Below are 27817 nucleotides of genomic sequence, written 5' to 3'. Positions count from 1 at the left end.
AGTTTTGGGCTGAAATTTTTACTGGAGATAGGTCTTAGGGGAAGTGTTTTCCCGACCAAGTTTCGTGATTTTTCTCAATTTGTAGAATTTATCAAAAATCATTATGACTCTTTGGACATGTATGATGTTTCCTCCTGCCAGATGGCAAATTGCTTAACAAGCATATATAAGGGGGCATGGTGTGCTACCTACCTACCTCCCCGCCCAAACTGGGCTTCAAGTGAGCAACCTTGGGGCAACTCAAGGGCGGGCTTTAGGCATCCAGATGGGTGTCTAAAGTCCCCACGTGGGTTTGGGAGCCCCGTGGACAGTGCAATAATGTAAGCACTGCGCTCCCCATTATGCCCCGCAATATGGCATCTTTAGGACTCGTTTTGGACCGAATGGGCCATCGAGGCACCACTAGAGGCCTCGTGTGCCAACTCTAGTGCTTGGTTTGGGTTCAACCTTGCACGAGGGGATCCCGTGGCTTAAGCTAAGCAGTTGGAAGGCGACACCGCATATGTGGGCTATCGAATGAAGGCATCAAGCTATGCAATAACTACGTCCATTGAGGGACTACATTATGCCACGAGCAAGCTACGGATTGAGACGTCCCCTTACTCATGCTACACGTTGGTGCAACACTAAGGTGCGCGATGGCCTTAGGCGGAATCTAGCACACGTGTTGGCACGAGGACTACGCCGTGGGCAAGAGATTGACCCTCGGTGGCTTGTGGGCTTCGCATGACCAAGTGGCCATCCAATATGCATCTGTTGAGGCATGCTTGACCCTACGACACTTCGAGACGCTATTAAAAACCCAGCATGCAACGTTGGCTTGTCAGCTAAGTTGAGGACCTTTGCTAGCACAGTGTTTTGTGGCTAGGCACCTTGATAACATGAACCTAAGTTGGGCGAGCACCTTGCTTGAGATAAGCTTGGCACTATGAAGCGACTTATGCCGTGTTTGGTGCACTGGAGGCGTTAGGCCTACTTGTGGCATCCGGGAGAAGACGGAGCTTCCTTGTGAAGTTGTTTTGCTTGACAAAGCATTGGGCCCTAATGTTCAAACGGGTGAGACCATCAACACTCGATTTGTCAATGAGCTATGGCGGGCTTAAACTTGGTGGAGTTTGAGCGCCACACGGGCAAAAATTGATCCGCTGCGCCTCTAAAGGAGTCGGCCCGTGACAGTTGGTATCAGAGCTAGATCACTCATTTGGGGCGAGCTCGATCTAGAGCGGACAGGCAGCTATCTTGTAATATCATTCTTCCGTGGACCCCGATGCCACTGTTTGAAGGAGTTATTCATGAAACTCATCCTGGGGGACGTGCTTGACATCCTAGACTCTAAACAAGACCGCCGTTGGTTTTCTAGTCATGTTTGAACTGTGGGAGCTGATTGGTGATGTCTTGGGGTATCCGTGCCTATTGTGTTATTTTTCAGCGATGCCTTGAATGCAGCAACCGTTCTCGAGGGTGCGAATTGAGCAGCATTGTGGCATCTAGTATTTCCTTGCTAACTTGGTGTTTCCCTCTCACTTTGAGGACTTGGTGAGCATTTCTACACTGTGGGCACAATGTGGAAGAAGTATGCCACATTTGTGAACGGGTTGCTTCCTAACCAGCAGGGTTGGCATGATTGTGTTACTTTGTTGGCTACATGGGGATTTCTACCGCAGTTTGGACTTGTGGAATGCTTGTATCAGATTGTGGGCATGTGATCTTCAGCTATTGAGTCTTAGAGACGGATTTTCGTTGGCAGCCGTGCACGTGCTATGGCTTTATCACTGGTTCGCTTCAGGGGGCCTATGTTTCGACCGTTCCTGGTGGAATTTGCAACTTGTGCTTGTCGGTGGTTTTGCATCTTCAGACGCATGGTTGTTGACCTGTTAGAGGGTTTGTTCGGAAAAATTTCAAGACAAAATTTGAGATCTTGACTCCCGTGTGCAGAGGCACCGAGTGTACATGCTTGCTAGAGAGCAGGGTGATGGATGAAATCACCGTTGTTGGAGGACAACCGTGTAGCGGGATTGCAAAGTCAAGACATAATTTGGTGCCAGGATCAACGCACCGTTTTGAGCAGCATTGTTGAAATGGCTAGTTTTGTGGGTGGTAGGAGCGATGAGCCTTTGAAAGGCGAAATCTTTGAGCTTGAACGAGATAGCTGACTCGAGTGAAGGCAGTGGCCGAGGTACTGGGCAGCATGAGTTAAATTCTAGCCAGAAGATATAAGTTGAGACAGAGGGCTTGCCTGTGGGCACGAGCATGAGATTCAGCCGGTGGGCTACACTTTGCCAGAGGGCACGAGTTTGAGTTAAGCCAGAGGGCTTCATTTTGCTAGAGAGCAACAGCCAGAGGGCTTCAGAGTTTGAGTTTGCTAGAGAGCAACAGCCAAAAGGGCTTCAAAGTTTGAGTTTGCCAGAGGGCAACAGCCAAGAGGGCTTCAGAGATTGAGTTTGCCAGAGGGCATCTGCCAGAAGGCTTGAGAGACATGAGCTTGCAAACGAGCAGCAGCCAGAGGGCTTTCATTTCGTAAGAGGGCACAGTACAGAGATACTTCAGTTTATTAAAGATATCAGCCAGAGGGCTTCATGCTTGCCAGCGGGCATTGTTGCATCATTTTGAGGAGCAACTGTTGATTTGCATGGAGTCGACGAGGGCGTCGACAACTCGAGTGGAGGAGGAAGTCGCGATGCGACGACCCACTGCGAGTTAGCTCAGAGGAGTATTGGGAGCATAAGTGATAATTAGAGGAACATCGTCCGGAGGAGTCAGCTCAGAGGAGCTTGAGTTTGCTCAGAAGAGCTTGAGTTTGCTCGGAGGAGCATTGGCAGAGAGGCCATTTGAGAAGAGGGCTTGGCATTTCAAGAGTATTGGCAAAAGGCAGAGTTTAGAGACGCTCAGAGGAGCTTTGGCAGAGGCCATTTTTAGAGAGGGCATTTCAGAAAAGTTGCCAACAGAAGGTGCAACAAGTGGAGTGCATTTCAGCTGGATTCGAGACGAGAACAATGAGGGGAGCTTGGCTAAAAGAGTTAGACATTGAAGGTAGGCCATCAACACAGAGGTGTTGGACTCATCAGAGGAGCCGGTACACGCACTGCAGCATCAGCTTTGTGCTACATCAACAAGGACGTTGATGGTTGAAGTGGAGGAGAGTGTCACGGGTTGCCTTGCAAGGCTAACTCCGTGACGTTTCGCTTGCGGTGGTGTGGCCATTTGAGTGCTCAAGAGTGGCCATTGGAAGTGCCCCAACGTGGCCTAACTTTGGCCCCAAGTAGCCCAAGGCATGTAGGCCACTAATAGCCAGCAAACGGCAAAGCCGCAGCCCATGCCAATAGCCAACCAGCGCTGCCAGCAGCAGCAAACAGCGCTGCCAGCAGCAGCAAAATACAGCAGCAGCAGCAGCAGCCAGCAGTGGCAGCCAACAGTGCAGAACTTTGGCGCATTGTTTCGGCATTCAAACGAAGGAGTTTTGGGCTGAAATTTTTACTGGAGATAGGTCTTAGGGGAAGTGTTTTCCCGACCAAGTTTCGTGATTTTTCTCAATTTGTAGAATTTATCAAAAATCATTATGACTCCTCGGACATGTATGATGTTTCCTCCTGCCAGATGGCAAATTGCTTAACAAGCATATATAAGGGGGCATGGTGTGCTACCTACCTACCTCCCCGCCCAAACTGGGCTTCAAGTGAGCAACCTTGGGGCAACTCAAGGGCGGGCTTTAGGCATCCAGATGGGTGTCTAAAGTCCCCACGTGGGTTTGGGAGCCCCGTGGACAGTGCAATAATGTAAGCACTGCGCTCCCCATTATGCCCCGCAATATGGCATCTTTAGGACTCGTTTTGGACCGAATGGGCCATCGAGGCACCACTAGAGGCCTCATGTGCCAACTCTAGTGCTTGGTTTGGGTTCAACCTTGCACGAGGGGATCCCGTGGCTTAAGCTAAGCAGTTGGAAGGCGACACCGCATATGTGGGCTATCGAATGAAGGCATCAAGCTATGCAATAACTACGTCCATTGAGGGACTACATTATGCCACGAGCAAGCTACGGATTGAGACGTCCCCTTACTCATGCTACACGTTGGTGCAACGCTAAGGTGCGCGATGGCCTTAGGCGGAATCTAGCACACGTGTTGGCACGAGGACTACGCCGTGGGCAAGAGATTGACCCTCGGTGGCTTGTGGGCTTCGCATGACCAAGTGGCCATCCAATATGCATCTGTTGAGGCATGCTTGACCCTACGACACTTCGAGACGCTATTAAAAACCCAGCATGCAACGTTGGCTTGTCAGCTAAGTTGAGGACCTTTGCTAGCACAGTGTTTTGTGGCTAGGCACCTTGATAACATGAACCTAAGTTGGGCGAGCACCTTGCTTGAGATAAGCTTGGCACTATGAAGCGACTTATGCCGTGTTTGGTGCACTGGAGGCGTTAGGCCTACTTGTGGCATCCGGGAGAAGACGGAGCTTCCTTGTGAAGTTGTTTTGCTTGACAAAGCATTGGGCCCTAATGTTCAAACGGGTGAGACCATCAACACTCGATTTGTCAATGAGCTATGGCGGGCTTAAACTTGGTGGAGTTTGAGCGCCACACGGGCAAAAATTGATCCGCTGCGCCTCTAAAGGAGTCGGCCCGTGACACAAGGCCAAGCGCAGTCAAGGTGCTTGACTTGTTGATTGGCCCATGTATCCACTAGTTGGTGGTGACACTTGGTGAGCGAGGCTTCATAGGGAAGCCATGATGTAAAGCTCATTGCACAACCAAAAGGTGCCACTTATCATGGCTACACCTCGTATAGCTAACTTACCATCTTCATACTCTTCTATCCTTCTCTTTCTTCTTCTTCAATCTCCAAGGTTTTGATTTTCTCAACCCACTCATTCACCATCAAGATAATCCAGAGTATAACTTTTCTAGCACTGACAAGCTATTTTGGAATAACACCAAAACTATAGATCCATCACATAACCAAGAACTGCAAAAAGGATATGACTTCAATGTAGGTCGATCACAATTTTTATTAAGATGACTAGGCATGACCACACACCTATGTCAATGCACAAACAGTCAGACACTCCACGCGCGAATGGAACTTAGTACTAAAAAGTTATGCAATTTGATATCTGGCTCAACTACTTAACGAGTATGTCACTTTCGTTTTGGACAGTGAAAAGTTAGATAACTTTTTCTAAAATGAGAAGTAAAATAAAACAAAAAATAAATTTTCCAAGAACTAATAGTGGAACAAAATAGTTATTTTAGTCATTGTAGATTACATTCATGCAGGAACTACATACACATAATCTAACTTTGGATAAAAGAAAAACTATATATGTGAATAGAAAGGTTCACACCAATAGTTAATGATTGTCCCAAATGTCCTTGCACACTCCTACTATTTCCAGTTTCATCAAGTTTTAGAATTTCTTTTGGTTTAAATGAAGTAATTGAGTGTTCATTTCAAAAAATTGAAAAATATGATTGAAGCAAAAAAATGTCTTTAAGAGTGATACCAACAATTTTGGTAGCTCCCCATGGTAATGCAACACATGTTTGACAAACTCACCATGATACAAATTTAATCAACAAATAAATCATAGTTTCGAGTGAAAGGGGGTTCCTATATGGTCTAAGTTTCACCAAAGAGTGAACATGTAGAGACACAGGAGATAGAGGCAGTGCATAAGTGAGAGATGAAGCAAACCAGCCGAAAAGAAAGAAAGACAGCGGAAGATCAGAGATCAAAGTGAAGCGTGTTATCTATGATGTAAGGGGGGCACAACTGAATACCCAACAATGTCGTCATATCTTTAGGCCTGTCAAGATTTAGTTATGTCATTATAATCGTCTCTTGACGGCAAAGCACAATGGTGAGTTCTCTCTCTCTCTCTCTCTCTCTCTCTCTCTCTCTCAACTTAGAATAGCTCAAAGGCAACTTGACTTGCGCAGGTGTGGTATTATGGAGAAACTTCCATCTCTAGCCTCCAAGCCACAAGTACCTGGAGCCTCGTGTCGTGGTGCATGCTGAATAGCTCAACATTCCTAGGCCATGCCTTTTGGCCTATGAAACACAAATACTCCAAAAAAGGTGACGTACGCGTATCGGATACCTTTCATATACGGATACGCATCCGATACGGCTTGATACATATTGGGTACGGCTAAAGAGTATCTAAAAATTATTTTTTATTTTTCAATTTTGGATATGGGAAGGATATGTTCGGGTTACGGTAGAGGCCAAAACATAATTTTCTTACAGATTTTAATAGGGGTCAAATTGTAAAATTATAAAGTTTAATGCAAGTAAAAAAAAATACCAAACATATGCAACTACTTAAGAACTTATGGAATGATCAAACAAAGAAAAAATGAAGGAACCTTAGCCTCTATAAAGACACAAAAAAAATATAAAAAACTAAAATGAAACAGCACCATTGATCTCTAAAGGTCGATCTTGTCTCTTTTTTTTTTTTCTTTCTTTTCTATCTTTATCTTCACAAAAAATACCTCTATCCACTCTCTCATGAAGAGGAACAAGCAAAAATTGACATTGATATTCTGAATTAATACAAATTTTTTTATTAGCTTGCTTTAGGATTTGGTATGTTCTAAATCAGCGTTTGATATTAACTAAATGGATGAACTCATGTTTTATTTATTTATTTTATGCATAGTGTATTATTAAAAATTACAAAAATATATTTTTTACAAATGTATCCCCAACGTACCCGTATCCTACTTTTTTAGATTTTGTCGTATTACCGTATCCGTATCTCGTATTCGTATCCGTGCTTCCTAACTTTTGGCCGATGTTTAGAAGGCACATGGTGCAAGCACTGCAGCAATAAAATCATGAGGTTTGTGGTATAACCACGGAGGTAATGATTCCTGCAAAGCAAAGTGTCAAGAAGGCATAATTCATCATGAAGGCCGGGACCAAAGCACACAAAAGTGTTATTGGTCCTTTAAAGCTGTTCGGTGTGACTGAATACATGAATCAGACACGTCCCCTACAGGTTAGGTTGACACACGGAGGTCTGTATGATGATGTAAAATTACTTCAGTATAGTGCTATGAGAGCCTCAGTTTGTTGAACCTACACAAGGCATGTGTCACTGCTTTGAAAAGATGAAGAAAGTTGAGGTTGGCATAACAATTGGACAAAAGAAATATAAAGATGGCAACAGAGATTTAACATTGTTTGCACAAAGAGAGAAGAGGCAGCGCGAATTAAAATATTTCCAAAAGAACAAAAATAATTCACAGCCTTGGAAGAACAGTTGCTCTGAATTAAATGGTTTTCATTGTTCTTGTTAGCATATTATATTATTATATTATTATCTGAGTTATTAGTTTGTAATTATTCTATGCCTCAGGGTACAAACTTTAATCTTCATTAATATAAATAGAGGATGATATCCTATCAAACCCTAAGTTGGTTACTCTCTAAAATCATCATGGTATCAAAGCAAAACCCTAACATCTAGCCTTATTACAAACCAGAGCCACCAGCCACCACCCGAGCCAGTTCCTCTCTGTCGCCTCAAGCCGACTCCACCTTGAGGGGATTCGGCTCAAGCCGAGAAGGACCCTGGTTGGTCAAACTCAGGGTTGATGCCTGTCTAGGGTTTCGGCTCACCCTTGTTGGTTGAAATCAGCAACAAAGATCACTCTAGGGTTCGAGACTTGCCTGGGTTGGTCATCCGCTGGTGTCGACTACTCTTGGTAGCCTCTCTGCCTCAGTCGACTTCCCTTATGCCGTCGTCGCTCATCACTTCATTCATCGCTCATCTCTGGTATGCTTCAACCGTCGCTCATCTTCAGTCGTCGCTCATCACTTCGTTAATGTCTGGTATTATCTCCGATTGGGTTTACATCGCCTATGTTGGGTAGTGCCTCCCTTTGATCAAACACAGCACAGAAAAAAAAAAAAAAACAAAACAAAACAAAAACAAAAACAAAAAAAAAGTTTTCTTAATTTTGTTATGCCTTTATAATGGTCAGTGTGTCTGTTCTTCCACCACCACCTTCCGAGTTTGTGATTGCCACTAGTTTTGTTGCGGGTTCGGTAGTATAGTATCCATGGCAGATTCCACCAGTGTGTCCACTACCCCTCAAACACAAACACCTAGAAGTGAGAGTCCCATCGGACCTACTACCATGCCTAATAACACCAACCCTAGTCAGAAAATCACCACCTCTCTATTTAATGGTCAGAACTATCTAGCATGGTCTCAAAGTCTGACTATTTTTTTTAAGAGCAGAGGGAAGATGGGGTATGTTGATGGCAGGATATAGACACCTAACACCACTGTCCCGGGTTATGACTAATGGGAGATTACGAACTCTTTAATTATGGGTTGGCTTATTTATTCGATGGTTCCAGAAATTGGTGAGGGCTACTTGTCTATGGAGACTGCCCAAGATGTTTGGGATGTTATGGCTGCCACCTATTCCCGCAAAGGGAATTTCTCACAGCATTTGAGTTGCGCCGCTCTATTGAGAGCTCTATTCAAGGGGAACAGACTGTTCTTCAGTACTTCACCTTCCTCACCAATGGTTGGAAACGCCTTGATCACCAGCAGGACTATAAGCCTGTTTGCACTGCTGATTCTGTCGGGTACAAGAAGTTCATCGCACAAGAACGGGTTTTTAAATTTCTGGCAGGCCTAAACGTGGAGTATGATCCAGTTAGGAGTCGAGTTCTGGGTATGGACACTCTTCCTTCACTTCAGGAGGCATTTGCCTATGTACAGAATGAGGAGAGTCGCCGGTCTGCTGTGATGTCCCCTATCTCTACTGACTGCTCAGCATTACTGTCTACTCCTTGAGATAGCCTCAGCCTGACTCCCATCCCCCCATCTGCCGCTAAGGAGTCTGTATTCTGTGATTATTGTAAGAAGCCGCAGCATACTCGTGAGACGTGTTGGAAGCTTCATGAGACTCCATCTGGGGGTCAAGATAATCGGTCTGGTTCTAGAGGAGGTCGGTCCGGCCAATCTAGAGGACATGGCTCCTATTCCCGAGCTCATCAGTCTAGTGCCGTTGATACACTTGATTTTAATTCTGCTTCCGTTGGCCAAGCTTCTGATGCTGAGCTTGAGGATGTTCTGCGCCAATTGTTGGACCGCCAGTCTTCTACTGCTCTCAGTACATCTTCCTCGCCATTTGCCCGCTCAGGTAACTTAGCCACTTCTCCTTGTGTTTTCCTGTCTCATAAGTCTTTGCCTTGGATAATTGATTCCGGTGCCTCAGATCATATGTCTGGCTCCTCTGATCTTTTCTCTGCCTATAAGCCCTATTCAGGTCAGGACAAAGTTAGGATTGCAGATGGTACTGTTTCTTCCATTTCTGGGAAAGATTCAGTCCAAGTCACTCCTACCATAACTCTAGCTTCTGTTCTCCATGTTCCCAATTTTTCTATTAATCCGTTATCCTTGAGTCATCTTACCCAGGATTTGAATTGTAGTGTACGTTTTTTCCTAATCATTGTCTTTTTCAGGACCTTGTCACGAGAAGGACAATTAGCAATGGTAGTGCAGAAAATGGTCTTTACTTCCTGGATCAATCGGACACGCTTGCTTATTCTTCCACCACGCGTTTTACTACCCCCGCTAATTTATGGCTGTGGCATTGGCGTCTTGGGCATCCTTCTTTTTATTTACTTAAGCATTTATTTCCATCTAGTTTCGCAAATCATCATGTGTCTGAATTTCTTTGTGAGTCTTGTCAACTTGGAAAATAACACAGCGCTTCTTTTGCTCCCAGTTTTAATAAAAGTTTAGTTCCTTTTTCATTAATACATTCTGATGTTTGGTCCCTCTTGTGTTATGTCTGTGAAAGGTCATCAATGGTTTGTTACATTTATTGATGATTTTTCTCGTACTACTTGGGTGTATCTCTTGAAAGATAAGAGTGAGATTTTCTCTGTGTTTCGCAATTTTCATAAGATGATTTGTACTCAGTTTGGGGCCACTGTCCAACTATTTCGTTCTAATAATGGCGGGGAATACATAGATTCTGGGTTAGGGCAATATTTTTCTACTCATGGCATTATCCATCAGACCTCTTGCACCAATACCCCTCAATTAAGTGGGGTGGCGGAACGCAAGAATCGCCATCTTCTTGACATGGCTCGGTGCATGTGTTTTTCTATGAGTGTGCCTCGGCCCTATTGGGGCAACGCTGTTCTCACCACTGCACATCTTATTAATCGTCTTCCTACTCAGGTCTTACAAAAACAAGCTCCTCTTCACGTCCTCCTAGGTTCCCAGTCCTTATTTTCTATTCCTCCCAAAATATTTGGTTGTATCTGTTTTGTTCATAATCACTCTCCTACTCGTGGTAAGTTGGACCCTCGCTCCCTCAAATGTGTTTTCCTTGGTTACTCTCCTACTCAAAAGGGGTATAAGTGTTATCACCCTTCTTCTCGTAAGTGATTTGTGTCCATAGATGTTACTTTCTTTGAATCCCAGTCCTATTTCTTGTCCTCTCCGGTGTCACAGTCCTCATTTCTGGAGGAGCCTTGGTGTGAAGTGAGTCCTGTGATTCCTATGGTGGAACCAGTTGTTCTTGCCCCACCCTCTTCTACTGGGACTATAGAACCCAATATCACCAAGGATAGGGAAGGGCATGTTTATGTCCGGGACATAGGCAGATAGAAAGTTAACTGGATATAAGGGACCATTTCTGCTCCTCCACTGCCATCTCCTGCTTCTGATGAGAGTCTAGGTAACTTTGAATCTCTTGAGTCCATTGATCTTGATGTTCCTAATGCCAAGAGGAAAGGTGTGAGATCTTGTACTCAACATCCTATCTCACATTTTATGTCCTACTCTCATTTGTCATCCTCATATAGAGCATTTGTGTCAAATATTTCCTCTATTAGCATTCCTAACCATTTTCAGGATGCTCTTGCTACCTCTGAGTGGAAATTAGCCATGATTGAGGAAATGAAAGCACTTAAGAAGAATGGCACTTGGGAATTGACTGAGTTACCTATGGGCAAACGACCTATGGGACGTAAATGGGTGTATACTGTGAAATACAAAGCAGATGGTTCTATTGAGCGTTACAAGGCAATGGCAAAAAGGTTCACTCAGACATATGGCATTGATTATCAGGAGACCTTCGCACCCGTGACTAAGATGAATTCAGTCAGAGTACTTCTCTCTCTAGCAGCTAATCTAGATTGGCCGCTTTATCAGTTTGATGTCAAAAATGCCTTTCTCCATGATGACCTCGAAGAAGAGGTATATATGGACATTCCTCCTAATTTTGAGGATCACAGACAGAAAGCAAATATGCAAGCTTCAGAAGTCATTATATGGTCTCAAACAGTCTCTAAGGGCTTGGTTTGAGAGATTCACTCAGGCTATGTTTAAATATGGCTTCAAACAGAGTCAGGCAGATCACACCTTTGTTTGTGAAACATTCCTCACGTGGTAAGACTACAGCACTTATTGTTTATGTAGATGACATAGGTCTTACGGGCAATGATAGTAGGAAAATACCTCTGTTGAAGAAATATTTAGCTAGTGAGTTTGAAATCAAAGACTTGGGAACAAGGTTCTGAAAAGCGGTTGCGGTCGCCGTAACGGTGGCGGTGACGCGGTTGCGGTTGCGGGGTGTAAAGGCCGTAGTGTAACGGTTGCAGTAACCGGAACCGTGAATTTTTTTATTTTTTGCACAATTTGAAAAAAACTTACCGATACGCATATTTTTTTTCCATGATCATATTTATTGGGTTAAAAATAAATATTGATCAATTTTTATAAATTTTTAAGTATGATGCAATATATTTCATATTTTTAAATCACTATAAACTGAGTTTTTTACATTTTATTTTAATAATTAATGACTTTATATTATACAAAAAATTAATCACTAACTATTATACATAAGATAAACAATGACAAAAGTAAGAGAATAAATAAGAGGCTAAATATATATATATACATATTTTAACCAAGCCAAATAGATAATGACCACACTTATTATTATTATTATTATTATTTTCAAACAATATATAGATAGACACACACAAACAAAATGATTTAGTGATAGCAGCTGAATAGAATAGCATAGGTCTTACAGTTTCAACAAATTAATAACATGTTCTTCATCTTCCCTCTCTCTATTTCTTGCTCCTCCATTTTCTCTCTTTATCTTCTCTCTTCTCTCTATCCCTCTTTCCCCATTTTTAGCCTTTTTTTTTGTGTTTTTTTTCGGAAGAAACAGTTTGGAACCGTTACGTAACGGTGCGTAACAGGCCGTTACGGCTGCTACAGCACCGTTACGACCGCTACGGCAGCCGCTAACGGGTGGCGGTAACCGCCAAAACCGTTACGTAACGGCGTTACGTAACGGTTGCGGCCGCTTTTTAAAACCTTGCTTGGGAAGCTTGAAGTATTTTCTAGGAATTGAAGTTGCTCGCTCCAAGGATGGGATATTTATCTCACAGAGAAAATATGTGCTTGACCTGTTGAAGGAAACTGGGATGCTTGGCTACAAGGCATGTGACACTCCACTGGAACCTAATCAGAAATTGGGAGATGATAAAGGAGGAGAAGCTGTTGATAGGGGGAGCTATCAACGATTAGTGGGTAAGCTCATTTACCTATCTCACTCCTGTCCTGATATTGCTGTTGCTGTCAGTGTGGTTAGTCAGTTTATGCATGCTCCTCATTAGATTCACTTTGAGGCTGTCATGAGAATCTTGAGGTACTTGAAGTCTGCTCCTGGTAAGGGTCTTTATTTTTCAAAGTATGATCATCTTCGTGTGGAAGCCTATATAGATGCTGACTGGGCCAGATCAATAACTGATAGGAGATCGACTTCAAGGTATTGCACCTTTGTTGGAGGCAACCTAGTTACTTGGAGGAGTAAGAAACAGAATGTGGTTGCCAGGTCAAGTGCAGAAGCTGAGTTTAGAACTATGGCATAAGAGATGTGTGAGCTTTTATGGATCAAGTTATTGTTGAGTAATCTAGGTATTGATCAGACGGACTCCATGCGGTTATACTATGATAATAAGGCCGCTATCAACATCGCTCACAATCCGATTCAACATGACAGGACAAAACATGTTGAGATTGATCACCACTTCATTAAGGAGAAACTCACTAGTGGTACAATTTGTATTCCTTTTGTCCGGTCTAGTGAACAACTTGCTGACATTCTCACCAAGGGGGTTGGGAATAAGTCATTTCATGACATATTAGGCAAGCTGGGCATGAGAGATATATTCGCACCAGCTTGAGGGGGAGTGTTAGCATATTATATTATTATATTATTATCTGAGTTATTAGTTTGTAATTATTCTATACCTCAGAGCCCCCTTGTAATTTCTACAAACTTTAATCTTCATTAATATAAATAGAGGATGATATCATATCAAACCCTAAGCTGGTTACTCCCTAAAATCATCAATTCTCGCGTCCTTTTTTTTTTTTTTGCATTTCTTTAGATTACATGTGGCATTAATGTTGCCTAACAATTATGTGAATATACAACTGAGTAAGAAACATATATATGTAAAGTATGTGTATGTATGGATGCTTGCTTATTACACAAGGAGAAGTGCATGTATATGTCTCTGCAGATAAGATTATATGAGGATGTATATCATGCATCTCTATCAGTACATATCCCAAAATTATGATCAAAAAGTTTTTTCCCAAAAAATATATATATATATATATAGAACATGAATGGATGCAACCTCAACCACTTGAAATTTTCTTTTTTAATTGGTAAGCCCCATACAATAGGAGTGCTCGTGTATCAGGTTGAGTCAGGTGGCCTCTACTTTGCCATCCATCCAAACTTAGGTGGATTGGTAAAAATCAATCTGCATCCATCCACTTAGTTAACGGATGCGGATTGAGCGGCCCATGCTGCAAATTAGTTTGGCGGTTTGGTTTTATTGTTTTAGGTTCTTTTTCCAATAATTATTTACTATTTTGCCCAAAAATTTTGATTGTTCATTTTTTATAATAAAAATAAAGGCCCAACTTTCATATTTCATAAATAGCAAATATATTTACTAAATAAATTTTTTTTTGACATACAAAGCATAAAAGTATAACTTCATTTTCTTAGGAGTGTTGGTGGATCAAGTTGGATCGAGTGGCCTCCCATCCGCTATTTGTCCGAACTTAGACAGATTGGGAAAAATGCATCTACATCCGTCCGCTCGGACCATAGAAACCGTTCATTATGTGATAGATTGGTTCAGACCATTCAGTTTTGGTGGATCGGGTGGATGCTTGCCCACCCTACCATACAATTAGCATGATTTATAAATTTTGACGCTCAAACCATCAAGTACTGTAGAAAATATGAAAGTTGATAATGATATAACTTGGAATACCATGGTTTTTTCAAGTGAGTGACTAAGAAACATGAATCGCACCTTTGATTTGTCGCTTAATAAAAGCCTCCCCAATCTCTACGAATAAAGGATCAGAAGGATCTAGAAGGAAAGTACAACACCAACGAGTATCACCATCAACAGTGTTCCTATGATAAGAAAATATGGAAATTTCAAGTCGTATAGTATATCAGAAGTTTGAAGTTTTCAAGCATTGCACAAGAAGCTCATTTCAGCAGACGAGCAAATAGCAAGTCTGCTTATGATTTGTTATGAAAAGATACAAAAGAGTAAATACATAAAATTCAAGAAGACTACAAAAGCAAAATTAGCACAGGCTAAAAGTTGCAATAGTGTTAAAATTTAATTTATTGTACATTTTCAACATGACGGAGATATTTTGTTCAATTAGATTGAGTAGTCATGACATTAGCTTGATGTTGGCATGGCTCACCATGAACACATGAATGAAAGTCAACTTGCTATCAGCAAATGTATCCACTCTGCCAGCTCCCAATGTGCTCATGTCGACCATTTTTGGAACTTAATTAAAATAGGGCAAATTATAAAACAGTGGAAAGACCAAAAACTATTTACCAAAAGATGGGGGGGGGGGGGGGGGGGATTTCTGCTGTGGTTTTTTTCTCAGCAAAAGTTGCAGCCCCCATGTATTTGCAATTATTTTCGGTCTTTTACACTGAACTGCAATTTTCCCAAGAAAATATGTGTAGTCTTACCATTGGTCAATGCTATTTAATCTACTATTATTATCCAACACAAGAAAAAAAAAAGGAATGATTCTTCTCTATTTTAATTTTTCTTCTATTGGTAAAATTACCTGGAATAAAAAGCATTCAAGATGAAAGAAGAAACGATAAAATAATCTTACAATATATGAATTGGGGGATAATATTAACAGTAGCATGCATGTGACAGTAACCTAGTAACAACTTAATCACATAGTGTCAGCTTCTTAAGCATAATAGTACTTCATGAAAGAAAAAGAATAAAGAAAAAAGTTATCATCGAAAAGTAGGCACATCAAAGAGCAAGAATAATGATTACCACTCCCCTAGTCTTGTAATATTTGCAGAAGGGAATATATCTTTGAGTGCTCCTGGAACATTCCCAGAAAAAGATGGCAGCACTGCAAAAGAAAGAGATTCCTTCTTGATTAGACACAACATCAAAATCACAGGGAGGTTCATTATAAATGATAAGTGATTCAAATCAAACCATAAGAAGATCAAGAAAATGCTTACAAGACAAACACACATGGGACTTAGGATAATTATGGTTTACCCTTATTGGGTCTTATCTTACGCTTGTTTTTACATTATTTATGGGGTATTTCAGTAATTTTCACATTTGCTGTACTTGAGTTGTAGGGGTAGCCCATGGATTGTGGTATGCGCCAAGTCATAGGCTAGGGATTTATTTATGGGTCTTATTTGATCGTAGATAGCTTTTAGAAGTCAGAAGTCCTCCAAATTATTTATCAAAAAAAAAAAAAGAAGAAGAAGTCTTAGTTTCCAAATAGGAAGTCAAATCCTACTGGGGGAAGAAATTATCTAATGCTAATGCTTCTAATTCAATGGAGATCAGTTTGGAGATACTTTTTAGAGCTGTTGAAGCTTTCTTGGGATTGTGTGATAAAATTTTGACCCTAGATGTGATGCCTAAGGATTCTAGGAGTGTGATTCTTAGAGTTCTCTTTTCTATTTTATAATTTTCCTGCACTTTAACCTCTAAACCATATAACCAAATCTTTTTTGGCCCCTATTCATCTCTCAAGCATTGTAGTCTCTCAACCCTAACACTCTACTTGCAAAAGAAATCAAAACCAGAAAAGTTACTGTTCACGGGTACTATTCACAATGCCCAGAACAACCCCAAACAGCCCATAAAACCTTGTGTTCTCATTCTCCAAATCCTATTGCTTTATTACCTTGACACAAACCCGTAAAACCCTCTATCTTTACCACTACTCAGCAACAAAATTAATTAAAATCATCCCCATAGCCTATGTTTTCTGCTGCTGTAAATTGAGTTTGGGTTCATAGGAGAAGTCTTCACACATTTGTCCTACATCAGTAAGTCAAATTTCAATTTGTCCCAGAAAAGTATCATATCTCTGGATGTTTAGTCAAATGTCAAGTGATATGGAATTCATAAATGAGAGGCCCTTTCAATCATGAAGCTGACTGTACCTGGAGTCATGCCTAACTCTATCATCCGTGATAATATCTGTTTTTGCAGCACCAACTGTTGATCCAACCAATTTTGTGATAGAGGCCCACCCCACCTGTGATACAGATAAATTTGACATTCAAAGAAAAATGCAAAAAGAATGAAGACCAAAGCATCTTAGCAGTGTGGTAATGGCATAGAGATAAAGTGATAGGAGTAGGGGTCAGCTTTTTCACTGACAAAAATATGAAAACAATGCAGACTACCAGCAATTCAATCTGTAACTTGTCCAGAAAAGAAAAAATGCACTAAGGGAGCACAAGTTAGAAGACTACAAAAGAGTAAATTTTGATAAAAAGATAGTCTCAAGGAAGAATGATCAGTTGTCCTCTCTGGTGTGTCTCGTTAAGGATCCCTAGGAAAACATGAAATGAGAAGTCATATAAATCCACTGACCTGATACAAACTCCTAGAGCTTTTCCGGTTTTTCTTTCTTTTCTTTTTTTCTCTTTTGTTTTTCAAACATAAATTAAGCTGCATTACTAAAAATTTTCTTCAACATCTTTCTAGACAAAATAGTACACATTTTATTTTATTACTCTCTCTCTCTCTTCCATTTTAAAATTTATTCCATACTAGTGATATCTTTGAATTTGAGCATGGTTTTTGTGGGGACATAATTTTTGAATGACAACACGTGGCCGAGGTGTCACCGAAGTGCCAGCCGAGGTGCCACGTGTTTTGGTCATGACACCGAGATGATCTCGGCTAGGCCAAGGTTATCTACGAAGAAACCGGAATCCGGGATAAGCGGATAAAGGATAAGAATCCTAAAATGAGAGAAGACTTCAGTTTGGGTAAAGATAAGACTCTTAGAGAGTTTATCCTAATCCTACTGGGAGTCCAAGATTAGCAGTAATCCTAAGTTCATTAGAGCTAGGCTTCTATTGGGACTAGGATTGTGTTGGCTATAAAAGGGAGACACCCCCATGGGTCTAAGGTATGTCTTTTATGCTCTGTCGAGTGAGTTAAGCACTATTGGTTATCTTTGAAAGATATTTTACTGACTTAATCGTCGGAGTACCCCCGGGTGGGCAAGCCACCGCCGGAATCTCTTCTTTCTGTTGCAGGTTGTTCGGGCTTAACCTATTCTGCCGGTGTTCTCCAATTGAGTACTAAGTTGGCAGTGTAGTCGGAAATTAACACACACAATTTGGCGCCGTCTATGGGAATGACAGGAGAATAGATAGCCAACGACGGACAAAAAGAGAAGGTTGGGGATGACATTCCTACTGGAAGTGGGAAACCTATTGACCTTGACGTCGAAGAAGACAACTACAACAAAGAGACTCGTGATAAGAATGACGGAGGAAAGGATGTCAGCCAGGAGGGCGACGTACCAAAGAAAACGGACCGAATCGGGTATTATAACGAGGACGGCCTCCATGTATGGAAAGAAAGATGCCTGCGGAAGGACGATGAGGTGAAGGGAATGGCGAACAAATTAGCAGACCTACAAATGGTGGTCAATTTCATGATGCAAAACAACGTCATGCAGCCACCATTCCCGCTACATGATACGCCGATTCCAGCGGCCAAGAAAGGTGCCCAGAAAGGGGGGGCAGAAAACTGTTCCTGCAGTCCCTTAGCATGGCGGGACCAAGGGACATTCTCACCGGCCTTCGCGAGAGGTTGGGCATGGAGAATCCAAGAAGACAAGATCTCGACCTAGATGATTAGGCCCGAGAAGAAAAAAGCTCAGCCTGAGTTAAAGACTTTTTATATAAGGTCCACAAAGGAATAGGTGGAAGCCATGCAGAGGGCTGGAGAATGATGCTTGAGAGTTGGAATTTTCAAGTCAAGATCAGTTTAACACTTGTTGAAATTTAAATTTACAAGTTGAAATTAAACCGAGGCCATGTTTAACACTTGTTGAAATTTTAAATTTACAATTTGAAGTTAAACCGAGGACGTGTTTAACACTTGTTGAAATTTTAAATTTACAAGTTGAAGTTAAACCGAGGACGTGTTTAACACTTGTTGAAACTTAAATTTACAAGTTGAAGTTAAACCGAGGTCGTGTTTAACACTTGTTGAAACTTAAATTTACAAGTTGAAGTTAAACCGAGGTTGTGTTTAACACTTGTTGAAATTTTAAATTTACAAATTGAACTTAAACCGAGAATATGTTTAACACTTGTTGAAATTTTTAAAAAATTTACAAACTGAAGTTAAACCGGGTTTGTGATTAAAAGGAATGATATAGGTTCCATCACCTCAGGATGTTGAGGTAATAGAACCTAGAGGGCAGTTGTAGAGACATAATTTTTGAATGACAACACGTGGCCGAGGTGTCACCGAAGTGCCAACCGAGGTGCCACGTGTCTTGGTCATGACACCGAGATGATCTCGGCTAGGCCAAGGTTATCTGCGAAGAAACCGGAATCCGGGATAAGCGGATAAAGGATAAGAATCCTAAAATGAGAGAAAACTTCAGTTTGGGTAAAGATAAGACTCTTAGAGAGTTTATCCTAATCCTACTGGAAGTCCAAGATTAGCAGTAATCCTAAGTTCATTAAAGTTAGGCTTCTATTGGGACTAGGATTGTGTTGACTATAAATGGGAGGCACCCCCATAGGTCTAAGGTATGTCTTTTATGCCCTGTCTAGTGAGTTAAGCACTATTGGTTATCTTTGAGAGATATTTTACTGACTTGATCATTGGAGTGCCCCCGGGTAGGCAAGCCACCGCCGGAATCTCTTCTTTCTGTTGCAGGTTCTTCGGGCTTAACCTATTCTGCCGGTGTTCTCCAATTGAGTACTAAGTTGGCAGTGTGGTCGGAAATTAACACACACAGTTTTCATTACTGCAAAGTCTGATGTTTTCTTTATTTTAATTGAAGGAATGCGGTAACTAGATGTTTTCCGTATTTTAATTAAAGGAATGTGCTAGCTCGAACAGATAACATAAATTTCCTTCTTGCATTTTTTTTTTTTTTTTTTTTTTTTTTTTTTGGTCACAAAGAAGCCAATAATAACAGAATTCCCAAAGAAGAATTATCAATATGTAGATAATTTCAGTTAAGCGTAATTTAAAAGGATACACAAATATTGCAATCTAATTGGAAATAGTAATGTTCAATCTCAAAATAGACGTAACACAGTATGATTCACTTCTATAACAAGATTAACCTTCAGCTTAGACGGATATGCAAATCACATGTGCTCACCCATGTAAATTTCCCATGCGAGCCCAGGCAAGAAAAGCAGGTCCACCAAAGAAATCATTCAAATCTTGCTTTCTAATATTAAAATCCTGCCATTGAACAATTGAAAATCAGAACATAACTGAACTTGCATATGTATTGACATTAGCATCAATGAAATCAGCAACTCTAAATAAAATGAATCCTAGCAAAAACTGTATATTGAAACCAGAGAAGTATTAGCAAATAAATAATACTGGCCTTATAATTAGTCATAAGTTTGGAGCTAGGATCTGGCATTCACTCATAGACATCCTTAAAAAGAACAAAGACACAAAGCATGAGCCCATACATTTTCAGCAACATATCACCAAAGGAAATATAATTGAAGACCAATATGACTTGATCACGGTCATCACAAACTTCAACAGAGCATTTTACATTTAATTCCAGAAAGGAAAAGGCATAAATTTTTGAAATGCTATGTCAACAGCAAAACTACAGTAAAGGTTCTTTTCTCCACATACATCCATAAAGACGCATGTGCCGTTAGAACATAGCAGACACACATCATAGACCTAAAGAAGAAGATAAATTTAGCTCAGATCATCACGAAATGCAAGTGAATCTAGATTTACAAAAGCAGGCAACTTTTTAATCATGATAAAGTAAAAGCAAAATGATGCCAAAGCATACATGTAGTCCATTTCACAGTGAATTGAGAAAGCATGTGCTACAACCAGTTCTATGAATAGCAGGAGCCAATTACCATGTAGGTATAACCAACGTTTATTACCCTTAAAAATCTACATTTATTAAATTAAATTAGATTAGCTTTGAAAATAAGGAAAAGGATTTGAAAACATATTGATACCAATACATCTCATAAGAATTTCATAGCAGTTCCACACACTACTGTAATTCTGTAACAGAAGATACCATAGCAAGGGTTTTTACTTCTAGCATTCTTTTCTTCTAATTAAATGTGATTGTCTCGTGATATTACTCCATTTTAGGACAAGAAGTTAGTGTTAGGAACATACCAATCAAAAAAAAAAAAAAAAAGACACTAGTAACTTCTCATGTTATTTGTTTTTATTTTTTTTTTTTTTTTTTTTTTTTTTTTTTTTACTGGCACCGGAGTGTCCAGATCAAAGCCCAACTAATCCCCAGGGACATACAAGCCCTTGGCAAGGAGTTTCTTTTTTTGGGTGAATATTGGCAAGGAGTTTCCAGCAAGTGCACCATGGTTAATTCAAAGGTTTTCCTCTAGTCCAATGGCTCTAAAGAATTGTTAGCACATAAGAGGTTTCGATCCCTAAATTTTGGAGGGAGCACACCCTTAAGACCCAAGACCTTACCACCAGGCTAACCCCTGAGGGTTCACACACTTACATGTTATGAATAATTTGATTCATAGGAATAAATTTCTATGTTATGAGTAAAAGTTATTTAGCAATTTTTGGTTATAAATAAAAGAATTTTGTTGCTTCCACTTTCGATTCTATTTCATGTTCATATACACATCAAGACCAGCCTATCTTGTACCTTTTTCCTCCGTATTTTCAAGGGCATGGCACTGTCTGACAGTTCACAGACAGAAACCATTCACAAATCTTGAGATCAAGAAACTCGAAATGAGAGGCCTTGACTGCCTTGCAGTTAAACATGGAAACCATTTATGACTAATGAAAGCAAAACTTCTGCAGTTATAGGCAAGGTTGTTCCAAGATCAATCTTGCAAACACTCAATTCATTTTGACAATTTGATTCTTGACTTTGATGGAAAGCCATATTTAATGACCACAATAATCTCAATTTTTTTTTTTTTATTATTCCCATAAATATGTCCAAATGTGGGGCAAATATGCTTTCACTAAACAATAAAGGAAGGACAGTATTTACATGCCAAACGCAAGTCTTAAACTACAATATTCATTCCCCAATTGCAAGAATTCTAATTTTGAGCTCCAACATGTTTTAAGACAAACAGCAAATAATAAACTGATTGACACATAGAGTAAATATTAATGGGTATATTTGCTCACTGTAAAAACTTTTTGCCAAATGCTTTCTTGCCCTGTGAATGCTAGAGGCAAATTAACTCCTTGAAGAGCCATCCAGTCTATCTCTTTCTCCCATCTTTCCCAATCCCACCAAACATAGGAATCTGTTAATAAGATTATACGATCATAAGTATTAACAACGGCAGCACCAGATAAATAGGAAAAAGATAAAATAAAGATAAAGTTATGACATAATTCTTTATTCTCATTAACCTTACAGCAAGAATTAGTGATAAAAAAATAATTGCTGACGAATACCGGCTGTTATTAGATGTCTTAAAGTGTTATCACTTGTTAATTGGTGCTGTTTGTAAAAGGAACATAAGAAATCTTTGCCACCACCTTATTCATTGTAGTGTTGTTGTCCATGAGTGTATCCTAGGTTTTTCTTTCAATCAACAGTTCAACTATTTCATTCTTTGAAAAGGTGAAGATAAGAAAGAGTAGGAAGATTGATGAGCATGCATTAGTTCCTGATGTGGCAATCAGTGAGGAAAAGGATTGACACTCTTTGCATAATATTTATTGAGGCTCAATTTCATCTACTGAATAGTATTAGGCTTTTGAATTTACAGTATATTTGGGCTATAAAAAAAGTTATCCTTCTGTGTATAGTCTCTTGAATTATTGTTACAAACTGTTCACATGATGTATAGGGATATAGTTTTTCTTTCATATGTGTCCAGTATACATGGTACTCCTTGCCCTAGTGCTGTTTTCTTGATAAAACAAGCTCATCAAAGCAGGAAAAACAAAAAAAAGGGTAATCACGGATAAAAAAATTTCTGTTAGGATAATATCTGAAGGTAACAAGAAAATTGATGGTTAACGTTTTTCCACATAGAAATGTATTATAGATTGTGCGCAAAAACAAAGAAGACAAAAACAAAAAAAATTGCAAAAATTAAAAGAAAAGAGGGTTCTTTGGCAAAGAGAAAGAACAAAGAAACCAAGGAATACATATGAGGCAAACAAGTAAAAAGGAACTAAAAAAACATTGGATTTTTCCCACTCGAGAGAACTACCCACAGTCACAATATAACATCAGACAACGAGTCAAGGATGTATTGTAGTCAATGAACACCATCTAGCCAAGGGTTCTTTGGCAAAGAGAAAGAACAAAGAAACCAAGGAATACATATGAGGCAAACAAGTAAAAAGGAACTTAAAAAACATTGGATTTTTCCCACTCGAGAGAACTACCCACAGTCACAATATAACATCAGACAACGAGTCAAGGATGTATTGTAGTCAATGAGCACCATCTAGCCAAGAGGCCCAAGACAAAAAGAGTAATCGATAAGAAGAAAGGAGTTAAAAATTATTCAATACTTACAACTGGAAGTTACAACATTTTGGTAATAATTCCATGGGACTGGACGTTGAATAATCACTCCTTCATCTGAAACAAGAGGCAGAGATCCGGGCTTTGGAACAGAAGCAATCTGAATACCACCAGTCTTGTCCCATGAAACATGAGCACCACACCAATATTTTAAATACCAATGGAGGCCAGATGCAATTTCAACTGCAGTAATACCTTCTATCCTAAAGAGAGATACAACAGAGAAAATTCTGTAATCTCACTTGCCAAAAAAAAAAAAAAACGTCTTCTATGTTACTTTGAGGGAAACATAAATTAGTACATAGTTTTCAATGTCATGACCTTTTCCCTATTCTTTTGTTAAATCTTACAATAAATGAATAAATGAAAACTAAATAACATATTCTATTAGAAGCAACTGGCTAAAGTTCATTTTTAGCTTTTGATCTCATGCTAACTCAAGCAAGCATACATGTGCAAAATATGGAATCTCAAGAAAGTCAGAAACCAGCCAAGTAAGACTTCACTACAAATAATGTCATTCAAATAGCTACAACCCATGTTTAAAAGATAAAAACTTCACATATTCCAAGCTAAACTGTTACAAATTGCATGTACATGTCTATGTCTTGTAGAGATTGAATGCCACCATTTCGTTTCACACAGGACTTGAATATAGAAATCGATAACATGAATCAAGGCCTTTATAAAATATGGAAGACATCTCATAATTATGGTAATTAAGATAGCAATTATCAGAACATCAAGACCAAAATCAATATCATACCATAATTTCTAGTAAATCATACATAATGAGCTCATCATCAATTATTGAGTTTAATTTTCACGCAGATAAAACACAAGGGGGCCATCGGATTTCATGAAAGTCCAAAGATGCCCTAAAAAGTTCAATAATGCTTCTAGGAACCAGTTAAATTTACAGTGCAACATAAGCTGATGATGACAACTAAGTTATTGTATCAACCTTTCATTGTTTGATTTCATCTATATCCACTTCCATTTCAACACTGCATTGACTCAAAATCTACGCAAGACGAGAAAGACATGATGCTTGAGATTCTATAATTAAGATTGAAAATAAAAGAACAGCATAGAAAAGGTATGATAACACTGAAAAAGTCTCTGACCAATCAGACCATTAAAAAATGAAAATTCGGTGCTTGTAATGGTCAAATTCTACATACATTATCTTTGGCTCATTCCTGCTTGAGTTCTTGTAATTGGTTATCCGAAAGCAATAGCGTCCACCACAAATATCCTAAAAGTTAAAAGTGAGAACTATTAACATAGTTAATTATGATAAATTAGGAAAAGATATTGACAACATTGGCTGAAAAGATAAGAACATTTAAAAGCATATGAATTTTAGACCAACCAATAACTAATATATGTTCAATAGTTGAAGTTAGGAACACGAAGCAGTTTACATCCCATTTTAAATAATTTGTCATTAAAAACTCTTCAAGACCATGAGTTTTTTTTTTTTTTTGTTGGAGAAATTTCCACTCGTTAATTATAAAGATACACTATTTGTTGACAGTTGACAACAAGGCCGGCAGATGCAGAGTAAAAAGAAGCTAAAGAAAGGTTAAATTCAAAGAAGCGATAATATTTGGGCATTGGCATAATTTCAAAAAGAAACCGATAAGAACTATTCATAATTATATTTTTAGTGTTATTAGTCTTATTTTATAGTTCTTTTATATTTTATAGAGTTTTTAAGTTGGGGGTATTTTGGTAATTTATGTAATTAATTTTTATATGTATTTCTTATTTGGTCTTAGATAGGTTTTGGAAGTCATATTTTTAGAAGCTTCCTATTTTGGAATCCCAGCTAATAAAAGAAGTTTCTAAAGTCGATATAAAGTCATGCAATACTTCTAATTAATGGAGTTGATATTTTAGAGAATTCCAACAGCTTTGCAACTTTCTTATGGATTGTGTGATGGAATTAAACCCCAAGTGTGATGCCTAAGAGAGTCTAGGAGTGATTCACAAAACTATCTTATTCTCTTTCTTTCCCAATTGTATTTTCTACACTTTAACATTCCCTAAACAATAATAAAATCTCATATTTTCATGCTTAAACTCTTACCCCTTTATTACCCCATACAAACCCTTAAACCCCTATACTCTGATTGTAATTTTCAGCTGTAAAACCCAACTAAAATCAGCCCCAAAAGCCTACTGTTGCTGTTGTCCCTACTTGTCCTACATCACCAGCCCTAGGCATAGGCGAGCAAGGCCGCCACTACCTAGGGCCCTGAAAAAAATATGGCCCTTGTACCAAATGCAAAAAGAAAATTTTGTTTACTTCTTTAGGCCTCAAATAAAAAAGTGCCCAATTCCAGATTATACAAGATTAATTAATAATTTTGCAGCTAAAAATGCAAGGAAAGTAATCTTTGTGTGAGATTTTTCTATAATTTGTTCAATTTTTTTTTTTTTTTTTGGTATTATAATTTTAGATTGTTTTAGTATTTTGTCCTTATTGTGAACTAGACTTTGCTATTTATGCAAGTAAATTTTGGTATGTAACTTCTATTTTATTTATTTTTTTATTAAACATTTTAGTATTTCAAAATTTTCTATGGAAGCATTTTTTAAATGAATATATAAAGGACCCCATATTAGGACTTCACTTAGGCCCCAAAAACTCAGTGCTAGCCCTGCTTGACAGTACTTTTACTTTCCTTTAATGTGATTCTTTCTCTTCTTATGCTCACTGATAACAAAATTATTCACTTCTAATATCTAGTAAAGACACAGATTTCACTAATGAATTATGAAACTGTCCTTTACTCAACTGTGTCCTAGCTATCTTGCCGTGTTAATAGAACAAGAGTCCAGAGAACTCAGAAATGATGGTGAGAAATGCTGAGAAATATCTCTTTTCTCATGTTTGGTTTGTAGGTTAGAGTGAGCAAGGGTGAGAAAGAGAACTCTCTCTTACTAAGCCTATTTCACTTGATTGGTATAAAATAATTATAATACTATGATTCCCTTAATATATAAAGAAAAAGAAAAAAATCCCACTCATATCCCTCTCTCATATACTTTATTTTCTTACTCATCCAAACATTGATGGCAAGAAAAACCATTTCTTTTCTTTTTTTCACCATACAATCCAAAGTGTGAAGTAAAAAAGGGTGAGTAGTAGCATATTGATAACTTGTAGTAACTAGGCCCCCTTTGTATATCATTTGGGGAAGTACTTTAATTTGGTTTCAAAAGCAAAGATTGATGTAAATTGACTCTCAATAGCCGAATGGCCTACCAGAGAGAGACTAGCAAATAAATTTGCAATTGCAGAACCTGTAGCTGCTCACAAAGAAGTAGATAACTATGGTAATTAAGAAAAACAGAGTAAAACCCAACATTGAAGACGATGGGGGTACCTTGGATACAATCTTGAATTGAAAGCTGGAGACATGGGTTGGAAGCAATCTGTGGAGAACAGCTTTGGCCGCATGTTCTTGTACGGATGGAGTTGACCGTTTGGCTTCCAAGCGTCCAATCAAGGCCTCTATTGCCCCTGATTCTTCTGATGATGATGATAATGATATGGGTAGTAAGATGATCAAAATCAGAAGGATAAACTTGGCAGTGGACATGCTTTGGTTCAGATTCTGACTGTTCCTCCTCAGCAGAAGACTAGATTACTAGATCAAATGTTGTCACGCCTGTTTTAAACAATCGCTGAGCAGAAGACTAGATTACTAGATCAAATGTTGTCACGCCTATTTTAAACAATCGTTTCTCACTGACTGTTTTAGGTGTTCTTTTTTTTTCTTTTAATCAGATGCGACTAAAAAATAAATAATAATGACTCATGCACTTGGTCCAAGGAAAAGTGACTTGGGTCACTTAAGCATTGAACCTTTGTGGATATTAACAAACTCTTTGGAAGAAGACTCCTCATTTGGATGCTTTTCCCATATTAATTTAATTTATGGTTTTAATTTTTAAATTAGGTCTAGTTTGGATAGAATTTTTAAATTAGACTAAAGCGTTATTATAAATCACACTTTCACTGTTTGGAGTCGAAAATTTGATGAATAGTGAAAGCGCTATTAGAAACCATACTTTTAATTAAGAAAGCGTGGTTCCAAACCACGTTTTTAATATAAATTTTTTCCTTGAAGAAAACGTGGTTTCAAACCACGCTTTCACTGTGCATGTCGTGTAATTTATTTTCTGAAAAAAGCATGGTTTAGAACCACGCTTTCACTGTGCATATTCATTTTGTGAAGAAAAGGTGATTCACAATCACGCTTTCAGTGTGCATTGTTTTTTCTTAAGAAAACGTGATTTGAAATCACGCTTTCACTGTTGGTAAATGAAAGCATGGATTGAAACCACGCTTTTACAACTTATATAAAAAACCCAAGCCCCCTCATTTGCAATCACATTTTTTACACTTCAACTTTTTTGATTTTGGCTCTCCCTCTCCTTCTGCTCACAGACGACTCTCGCTCTTCCTCTGCTCTCAGACTCTCACTCACTGTCGCTCTCGCTCTCCCTCTGCTCTCAGACTCTCTCTCTGCTCTCACTCTCTGTCTCTGCTCTCTCTCTCTGTCTGTGGTATGGCATATCTCTCTCTGTCTTATTTGAATTTTATGTATTTCTTGTATTTGTGAAAATGTGAA

The 27817-nt window shown here is 39.2% G+C and overlaps 1 protein-coding gene across 2 annotated transcripts in view; it reads right to left on the bottom strand.

The window, feature by feature from the left end:
• Nucleotides 1-27071, bottom strand: part of CYL1 (alpha-N-acetylglucosaminidase family / NAGLU family) — a 59370-nt gene extending 32299 nt beyond the window's left edge. Inside the window, exons 1-9 of one of the 2 annotated variants that reach the window (XM_082915806.1) lie at nt 26567-26987; nt 24353-24426; nt 23160-23371; nt 21806-21927; nt 20019-20072; nt 19782-19867; nt 16573-16667; nt 15428-15509; nt 14405-14511 (exon numbers count right to left, since the gene is read on the bottom strand). In XM_082915806.1, coding sequence (XP_082771932.1) covers nt 14405-14511; nt 15428-15509; nt 16573-16667; nt 19782-19867; nt 20019-20057 — 409 coding nt within the window. In that variant the 5' untranslated portion in view covers nt 20058-20072; nt 21806-21927; nt 23160-23371; nt 24353-24426; nt 26567-26987. Of the gene's footprint in view, nt 1-14404; nt 14512-15427; nt 15510-16572; nt 16668-19781; nt 19868-20018; nt 20073-21805; nt 21928-23159; nt 23372-24352; nt 24427-26566 lie in introns of both variants that reach the window. The other variant, XM_028240465.2, reaches the window with a different exon arrangement.
• Nucleotides 27072-27817: the final 746 nt, after the last annotated feature.

This window comes from Camellia sinensis, chromosome 2 (genome assembly GCF_055761805.1).
Source record: "Camellia sinensis isolate YWXY chromosome 2, ASM5576180v1, whole genome shotgun sequence".
Taxonomy (NCBI): Eukaryota; Viridiplantae; Streptophyta; class Magnoliopsida; order Ericales; family Theaceae; genus Camellia; species Camellia sinensis.
The sequence above is the reverse complement of the archived record's forward strand: the minus strand, read 5'-3'. Positions and strand labels throughout refer to the sequence as shown.